At 33.3% G+C, this 9,737-nt stretch overlaps 1 protein-coding gene across 1 annotated transcript in view; it reads right to left on the bottom strand.

The window, feature by feature from the left end:
- LOC103266055 (protein diaphanous homolog 2-like) overlaps positions 1–9,737 on the bottom strand; it is a 222,480-nt gene continuing 212,743 nt past the window's right edge. The window contains exon 6 of the mRNA XM_008063700.2: positions 1–144. Coding sequence (XP_008061891.1) covers positions 1–144 — 144 coding nt within the window. The remainder of the gene's footprint in view (positions 145–9,737) is intronic.

The raw sequence follows: 9,737 nt of genomic DNA, 5'->3' as shown, positions 1-9,737 counted from the left end.
CTACCTGACAGGATTGCTGGTTAAAGAAACCCTCAGGGACTCTAGGCAGTTAAGAAGTTTCTCATCTGAAATACCAGATCGTAATTCATGAACATATTCTTGTGAAGACAGGGTGCATTCATGTTTGCTGTTTTTCAGCCCACCCTACAAAATAAAAAAAGATACAATTTTAGACAACTTTTTAAAAATACTTTTAAAGTTAGCATATAGAATACATGAATATTTTACTGCATAAAAATATGAGCAGAGTACTAGGCACTTAAAAATTCTTGATCATAAAACTGATGTGGTAAATTGTGTTGTGTATATCTCAACCTTCTCCTCACCCTCATTTAAAAGAAAATTTAACTGCCAGTGTCCATGATCTGAATAGAATATGAATTTGAATTATATAAAGTATCATTGACAGGGGTGCTTAAACTTACAATCCAGGCATTAAGATTAATATTAGCTGGCCCTCCTTAACCAAGAGGATGAGCATTTAAAAATCATTTTATTAATTTTCCTAGTTAAGATATTTATATTTGATTCCACAAAATACAGTAAAGAAAATTTAGTGTAAAGCTTCATACATAACACAAATCTATTGAAAGGTATCAGCCTTTCTCAGAAAATAAGTGAAAACAATAATTAAAATATAAAACAATATAGTCTCCAGTTAGCATGTTAATTAATCAAATTAGTCTAAACCATTCACCACTTCCCAACTATTCCTTCATAAATGTTATTTGCATATTGTAGATTAATCTTAAAAAGTCATTAAATAAATTGTAACCTACATCTTTAAAACAAAAAAGTTTTAAAATAAAAAAGTCATTAAATACATTTATCTGATAGACTATTTTAAGCTTAATTTCTAATATACAAGGGGTTATTTCTAGAACTCATTATGGCATCACAGCTCCTTAGCTTCATCACCTTGCTATAACTATATAAGTACTTCACTGAAAAGACTGTAAGGAAAACATCGTCAACACATTCATGGTACTAATAACTAATAGTTTCACATTCCAGTCATACTTAACCAAAACTGCCCCTTTCTATATTATGTAACCCCCTGACTTAAGACTCTAGCTTTAGTCCCATTTTCCACTTTCATAAAAATTATATTCAGTTTCTGCTAAGTCTATCAGGATACATCACATAAGGAAATATAGTAAGGATATGATATCATATCATAGGAGACATAATATTATAAGGATATCATAAGAAAAGGGATTTTCCCCCAATTGGGCAGAAGTATTAACATAAGAGGATAAGGAACTTTTAAAAAAAACAGTGTGTTAATAATGAGAAATGGATTCCCTACGTTTTCACACTATTTGGGTTTTTATTGAGACTGCCTACTCAATATAGACATTGTCAAACATTCTTAATTTCTGAATTTAAAACAACCCACTAGTAAATGTTTAAAGTCTGATAAAGGCTTACAACACATAGGGGAACTCTATTCCCTTAGCACTGTGGCAATAACACAGTATTATAGCACTTAAAATATTATGGTAGAGGTCATGATTTGTCTCTCCTCTACATTGAGAACTTCATGTATGTGAAATGCCTAACAGAATGTCTGAATTTAGTGAGCCTTAACAAAAGTGAGTGTATCCATAATGATTACAGAACAAGGAATACAATTTCATGCTTTTGGCTCCTATAGTTTATGCAATGGCCACTGGACTTGGTTTTTCTTGCTTTGTTATGAGAAACAAACAATAGATGCTCTAAAACTATACTGGATGAATCACCACATAGATGGCACAGTAAGTAAAAACATCATTGTGAAATCATATCCACATTCCTACTACTCATTTACCCATCTCATATTCTACAAGGAATAACAGCAAGTAAATATTTAAAGCATAATTTTAAAAATTCAAAATTATGCTTTTATTTTTGTTCAACCATTCACTTTCTATAACAATACAGAGTCCATCAGTAAGAATGGATCTATTTACTGCCTGTACTACTCTGAAAACTACTAGCACAAGAAATGCAAATTTTACAAGTCTACAGTCACATACCACTTTCATATAATTCTGGAAGTTATTTTTTAATTAATGTATAAAAAGGTACTACTGAATTTCCCCTGGAGGCTTATATATGGAATTTATTCCTGTTGAATGATCTTGAAATTTTGCTGTTTTCTCTGCCTGGAAGACTCTTGCCCAGACTTCTCCATTGCTGGCTTCCATCATTTTAGTCCCAACCCAGTAGTCTCCTTCTTATATGAAAGTTTATCTTGTTTACTAATTTAGATGTTTGCTGTCTTCCCCACTAAAACATAAGCGTCATAAGACAGGATTATTACCTGCCTTGTTCGCCACTATATCCCCAGATATTATGGAAGTGCTTGGCAAGAAGTAAGTACTCAATACATATTTCCTGAATGAATGGATGGATGAGTGGGGGATGGAGTGGGGGATGGAGGGATGGATGGAAGGATGGATGGATAAAGAATTTAAAAATGAGTTAATGATTGATGAGTTTCAACATGCTAAAACTTCTGGGCTTAATTTAGCTTTGATTCAGAATGTTATAGTTTTGAGATTTTCAGTTATGATATATTCAGAGAGGCTGAGTATATAATAAGTAAGCTGAGACACTGTACGACATGCTGAAGACAGCTCGGACTTTGCCCAAGTCATTTACTTTCTAGTAATCTTAGGGCAGGCTATGAACAAATCACTATAAACTTGTTTGCTCATATGTGACATGGGGTAATAAATACCCACTCCTCATATCTGTTATGAGATTTGAGTAAGAAAATGCATATGAAGTATGTAAAGCATGTATTTCATATATAGCATCTCATAAACACAGAATAAGCTACTCAGAAAATGGGAGCTTCCTTTTCTAATTGACTGTCTATAGGGTTAGCCTAATTGGGGCATAAGGTCATTGCTGAGATACTCCTTATCAACAGTTGGGCCAGCCCACCACCTTTGGCTCACCTCCCACCTCTAAATTTGTCTTAGAAACAAGCTTAAATTATGTAATTTGGGATACTTTGTAGTTATACAGAATGGCAACAAACCATCTAATGGAGCATGACAAAAACTTTATAGAACAAATGCCTTTTACCAAGCTTTGAAGGACTTTGGAGTTAATTAAATATAAGTTCATATTTGAAAATTATGAAAACATGATAGTATGTTAAGGCTGGACTACTCCTTGAAGATCAGCTCTTCTAATGTCCTCATTACAGAAATGAAGAATCCAGGTGATTGCCCAAGTTCACATAATTAGTCAGGTTGCGGGACTAAAACACACACATTCTGGTCCTTGGGTCACTGCTTTCTCTACTATCTGCCACTTTTCCCCAATATTGAATAAAAAGTTAAAGCAACAAGTATTTAATTCTGAAATCTCTATTATAAAACCTGAAGGTGTCATGCATCTTCAGCATAATCAATATAGTGTAACATAATATTAAAGAAGTCACCTAAAAACAAAACAGTACAATAGATTAAACTAATTCTTACCATACTTAATAGGGCTGTAATACAAAAATGGCTTATTATTAACATCCTGCTCTGACACTGAACAAAGGAAACAACTAGATAATGGATGGATAATAATGGAAATTTTAATTAGCTGCTCTGTATGAGATTAATGAAAATTACCACTGTGCCCATTTTATCTTTAAAAAATAATGCAGACAAAGTTAGCAATTAGTGTACATCATGCTATTCCAAAGCTAGGTGAACAAAAAGCTTTCCTAATTTGAAGCCATTCCTTAATTTGAAAATCATTAGGATGGAGATACTAGTCAGTGTGACTACGCTTGTAGTATTCCAAGACAGTACACAAGGAACTGAAAGGTACTTTGGGTCTGTTTGGTAATCACACATTCCCCTTACTCTGATATGAAATGTTACTATCAAAACCAGACAAGCAATATTCTAAAAATAAGATTTTAAGTTTGCAGTGGGAATAACCACTTCTGAGTTTATACTGGCATTCTGAGCATGATCTGTCATTCTTTAATGTATAGACAGATTTACTTATTATTTGAAAAAAGGCTTCATAGTTCTTAGTTGCAAAGGTATCTTGTTGCAAACACTGGAAAGAACTATTGATTGTACACAGGTCTTTTCAGCTACAGCAAGCACACAGATAGCAATTACTATCAGTGGTGTCATCTTCAAATACGAAGGACAATGTTGTCATGAAAACAGTAATATAGCTAGTGTCACTATAATTTATAAACCCTAATGTAGTCATGTTTCCTTGGCTATTTTAATCAAGTGAGTTTCTTATCTATCATTGTAGTTCTCTGAAAGCACAATGTTATAAATTAGCAAATGAGGAATTACATCTACAGAGGCTCGCAATATTGTTATTTGAGAGGCTCCTATAACTTTAAAAGCATAAGAAATTAAAAATATATATCTTCCTCATCATCAGCTAGGTTCAAGTTAGGAAAAAACCCACAAAATCAGTGTCCTATCCAAGTGAATGTACCTATTTATTCTGATAGTGATGTATTTGGTGTTGGTGGGCTATACAACTTTAAATATATTACTGAACCTTCAGGTGGCTTCTCTCCATTTATATAAAAAACTATCTCTTAAAGGAAGAGTAGTAGAGTTAAGTTATATCAAAAAAGATATAAAAAGTATCTTAAAATAAGTTTATTACATTACAATATTTCAAATAATCTTATATGCAATTTGCATCAAAATAATTTTAATTACATGAAAAAATGTAGGGTAAATGATATGACAGGTTATCAATTGAGTCTGTAAGAAAAAAACTTATGCAGAAAATTACTATCATGAGATAACTTCTTCATACAGTGTCATTTCCCATTGCAAGAAAAATGGTTTTAAACTAAGGAATTTTCAGATGGTGAAAGTAATATGCAAAATAAGAGAACATATTCCAAATTCTAGAGCAGGGGGGGAAAGTTTTTTTATAGTAAAATAGAAGCATTTTAATTTTTTAGATTATCTATACCATTTTCCCCAAAAGGATTTGACTAACCAAACTTATTTGTGATTAGCTAAAATATTCAACAGAAGAAAAGTGTAGTTTTCTGTGATGAGATCATTTATTGTTTACTTATTAAAGTTTCTGTATATTAAGTTTCAAGTAAGTATTTTACCCCCAAGATATAGAATCTCAGACCATCACAGAACAAATTCATCATTCTTTGGGCATATGTACCTCAGATTGAGCATTCCTTATACAAAATGTTTGGGATGAGAAGTGTTTCGGATTTTGAATTTTTTCAGATTTTAGAATATTTGCAAAAACATAATGAGATATTTGGGGGATGGGACCCAAGTCTAAACACAAAAATGATTTGTGTTTCACATAGACCTTATACACATAGCCTGTATTTTTATACAGAAAACACTTTATATGGTACTTCTTAATAATTTTGTAATTGAAACAAAGTTTTGACTATATTTTGTCTGTGATCCATCACAGGAGGTCAGGTATATTTCCCATTTGTGGTGTCATGTCAATACTCAAAATGTTTTGTATTTTGGAGCATCTCAGATTTTGTATTTTTAGATTACAGATGTTCAACTTGTATTAGGAATGTCAAGTACACAAAGAAACTCTAAACATGGATTTAAGTCCTGTAGTCCATTATTATTTCTTTTGTTGTGAAACACATATTTAACAGAGGAAAAAGCTTCAAATAATGCCAAATAATTAGTCAGTTAAATATACAACAAATTTTAGCATTGACTAAAACAAAAGGTGGTGTTTTAAAGTAGAATGTTTATGCCAAAACACTAAACTTAATTTCTTGTAAAACAACAGACTCCTTTGATCTATAATCTCAGAGACATTCATAGTGAAAGGCTAAACCACCATTAACTAATTTGTTAGCAAAAGCAAATGAAAATATTTAATGAATATTCAATATTAGTCAATCTGAATAATAAACAAGCAATCTGACATGTTTCTCTTTCATAACAAACATAAATGTGTGGTTTATTCTATGCTTAAAATCTACAATACTTGCCTTTTAGGACTAGTATTAAGCAATTATCTTGAACAATGTCCATATGGGCAAATGATGCCAAGTAAATCTTTAAAACTATAAAGTGTGTCTACAAGTATTTTTTATGAGTCCTTATCACCACCCACAGTACTTGAGAAAGAAGAATAAGCATTATGTTTATCTTTTATTTGACAGAGGCCCTTGAGGTATATCAGATAATGGAATGCAAACAAAGACAAAGTAACCCAGGGGTTCTTAACCTGGGGTCTCAATTCAGGGAGTACATAAATTCAAAAAGGGAAAAAATAACATCTATATTTTTCAGTAACATCTAACTTAAATTTAGTACTTTCACTTTGAATTTAGGCAATAGACTACAGTGATATTATCAGAACCTGCAACTTGGTCACCAATAGAAGTCACAGATATTTTCCTCTCATGTCATATACATCACATTTGTGAAAGTACCTTAAATATCATTTATGATTATCACTTCTTCAAGATTATCTGAATTATACAATCTGCCACTTTATCTTATTTAGCAAATATCATAAAGAAGCACATTAGTGTGTCTCAATTTTTTAATTAACCTGTCTATTTTGAGATACTGGAAACATGCATACAATTGTAAGAAATAAAGCAGAGAAATCTCGTTTCCCCAATAGTAACATATTATATATCAATATTCTAATATCACAACTAGGATATTGACATTGATAAAATCCACCTACCTTTTCAGAGTTCTCTAGTTTTTCTTGTACTTACTTGTTCATGTGTTGTATATATATGTAGTTCTATCCAATTTTATTATGTGTAAATTCAAAATTAAGATATAGATAAGATATAGAGGAGTTTCATCACCTCATGTTGGCCTTTCATAACTACACTCACCTCTCTCCCACAACCCTCCACCTTTGCCACCACAAATCTCCATTTCTATAATTTTATCTTTTCAAGAATGTCATTTATATAAAATCATATGGTGTGTGACCTTTTGGCACATGGCCCTTTTCCATTCAACATAATGCCCTGGAGAGTCATACAAGCTACTGCACATATCAATAGTTTATTACCAAGTAATATTCCATAGTATGGATATACTATGGCTTATTTAACCACTCACCCATTGAAGGATATTTCAGTTGTTTCTGGTTTTTGTCTATTACTCGACAAAACTATGAAAATACATTGGTTTTTATGTCTCTGGAATGTGTCATAATTTTTAAAAATAATTTTTAGTTTTATGTATCTCATGTTTTACGTTTTAAAAAATGATTCTAAGAAGGTACCCATAGGCTCACCAGACTGTCAAAGGGGACCATGGTACAAAACAAGTTAAGAACCCTTGTAAAAGTTTGTTTTCTCTATTTTGTAATCGCACTACATTTTCCCTATCTGTTGTCTTAGGAAAGGAAAAAAAGCACAGTATCATTTTAAATAAATAAAGTTCATCTATGTAAATCATGACTTTTTTTTTAATGGGCAAGATTTGATCAATGACAACGTCTGACAAGATAACCAATATATTTGGCATAGCCAATTTCTTCACTGTATTATTTACTGATAGGAACAATAGTGAAAACTTTACCAACATTTGTTATGTTGCGGCAAAGACTATGAAGATATTTTAATATGCTTTCCCTCCCTGTTTTCTCATTTTCTAGATCCAATTCCTTGAGTAACTTTAGACATTGTAACAAAGCCAGTTTAATAACACGTTTGCAGATTATAAATGTTTCCTACAGTCTAGCTATAAACTACATTTTAAGTAGGTAATGAAGCTATAAAATGTAAATGAAATAAAGATTCCTTCCACAAAACAAAAAAATTATTTTTTCCAAACCCTAGCCCAAACATTTTAGTAAGTGCTATCAGACAAAATGAACACACTGAAATTTATCAGTTCCTTGCCTACCTGCTGATGGGAGGTAGTGCAGCAACAGCAAAATAGCCAAAGGATAGGAAAACAAGGAAAAGTAAAAGAACTGTAACTAATTGACATGTAAATAAATGGATGTGTGCCTCCAGCACTGAATGAGATTGATAGATTTAGAGATCAACAATACCTTACATTTTCTATAGCACAAACAGCTTTCACAACTTTTCCTGAATACTATTTCATCTGAGTCTAACAAAAGAGGAAGATATCACTAAAAACGGGTTTTTTTGCAGTTGTGAAAACTGAGTAATAGAGAAGTCGTGACTTGTTTAAGACTAAATAATCAGTAAGAAATTATCACAAACAAGGCTGGAACCCAAACTATAGAGCTCCTTTCTGAAGACAGTATAAAACCATCTTCAAAAGGGCACACTTGGTTCCCATTGGAGGATTATATCAAAAAAAAAAAAGGAAAAGGGGCAAAAGTTTCCAAAATAATCCTTACTCTTAGTTGAGTATGAATTTAGCCTAGTTAATACTTGACTTCCTGGGCCTCAAGTTCCTTATCTGCAAAATGGGAATAATGTAGTATATACCCTCAGGTTGGTTGTAAAGGTAAAATAAGAATCCAGGTAAAACACAATGCCTGGTATATAATAAGCACTTAATTAATGTTTGGTGCCATTATATACTATTGTCTCATTAATTTAATGAGCACTCTCTTTCACAATTGCCTAATGAAAAGAATACTAATGTTATGAAGTTATTCGTTTTTGTTTACCTAAATTATTCAGGCAGAGGCAGGCTTTCTGAGGAAAGAATGCCTACCTTAGATAGGAGAAAACCATTGTTTTGAAACTGTATTCTGAGGGTCCATGGAGTTCCTTGAGGAGTTTTCAGGGCTGCCATGCAGGTTAAGAAGGGGATGTACAAAAAGAAAGGATCATTGGGAGAGTCCCCCCCAAGTCCTCTGCTAGCTCAGTAATGAGGCCATTTACACATTTATCTGCTTTATACATTCATATTACACATATGATTTTTAATGGATAAGCTGCTCTGATGTTAAATGAAATAAAGTTTTAAACTCACCAAGTTAGATGATCTCAAAGGTCCTGCCCTTTTGAATCTATGTTTGGGAATATGCCACTATACGCATACTAAAGCAGAATTTTTTTAAGGGTAAAATTTTAATTGGCCACAATATTCTCTGCACACACAATGATTATCCAGGTTTTCAGAGTCTTCACAAAATAGCACTATGGAGACACATGGCCTCTATCTCTTATTGTGCATAAGGTACCCTTTTTGTGTTAGAATATTACATTAATTGAGTTCCCATGAGGTTCCAGGCACCGGGAGTACAGAGCTCAGCAAAGACATACTCTTGCCATCACAGAGCTTATACTTTTTCAAATGTGGTGAGGAATAATAAGCAGGCCATTATCAAAAATGTGGTAAGTGCCCTGATAGAAGTAGATGGGGGTGTTGTGGGAATTTCAAGGATAGAGGACTTGACTCTATTTGGGGGGAGAAGGTCAGGCAAGCTGTAAAAACTGTTCACCCAATGCAGATACAGTTATTTCAGTCAGAAGTTACAATAAACATTGAATCATAATAGAACGTGTCATGTTTGGGAACTTGCTAGCAGATCAATAAACCTGGAACTCAAGCCGGGCTCGGTGGCTCAGCCTGTAATCTCGCGCCTTTGGGAGGCTGAGGTGAGTGGATTGCCTGAGCCCGCGGGTTCTAGACCCGCCTGGGCAGCAAGACCTCATCTCTACAATAAATCAAAAAATCAGCCGGGCGTGGTAGCGCATGCCTGTAATTCCAGCTACTCGGAAGGCTGAGGCGGAAGGATCGACGGAGCCCAGCAGGTCGAGGCTGCGGTGGCCGGGA

Source organism: Carlito syrichta, unplaced genomic scaffold, assembly GCF_000164805.1.
Source record: "Carlito syrichta isolate Samal-C Ts95f unplaced genomic scaffold, Tarsius_syrichta-2.0.1 Scaffold306999, whole genome shotgun sequence".
In the NCBI taxonomy this organism is placed as follows: Eukaryota; Metazoa; Chordata; class Mammalia; order Primates; family Tarsiidae; genus Carlito; species Carlito syrichta.
The sequence above is the reverse complement of the archived record's forward strand: the minus strand, read 5'-3'. Positions and strand labels throughout refer to the sequence as shown.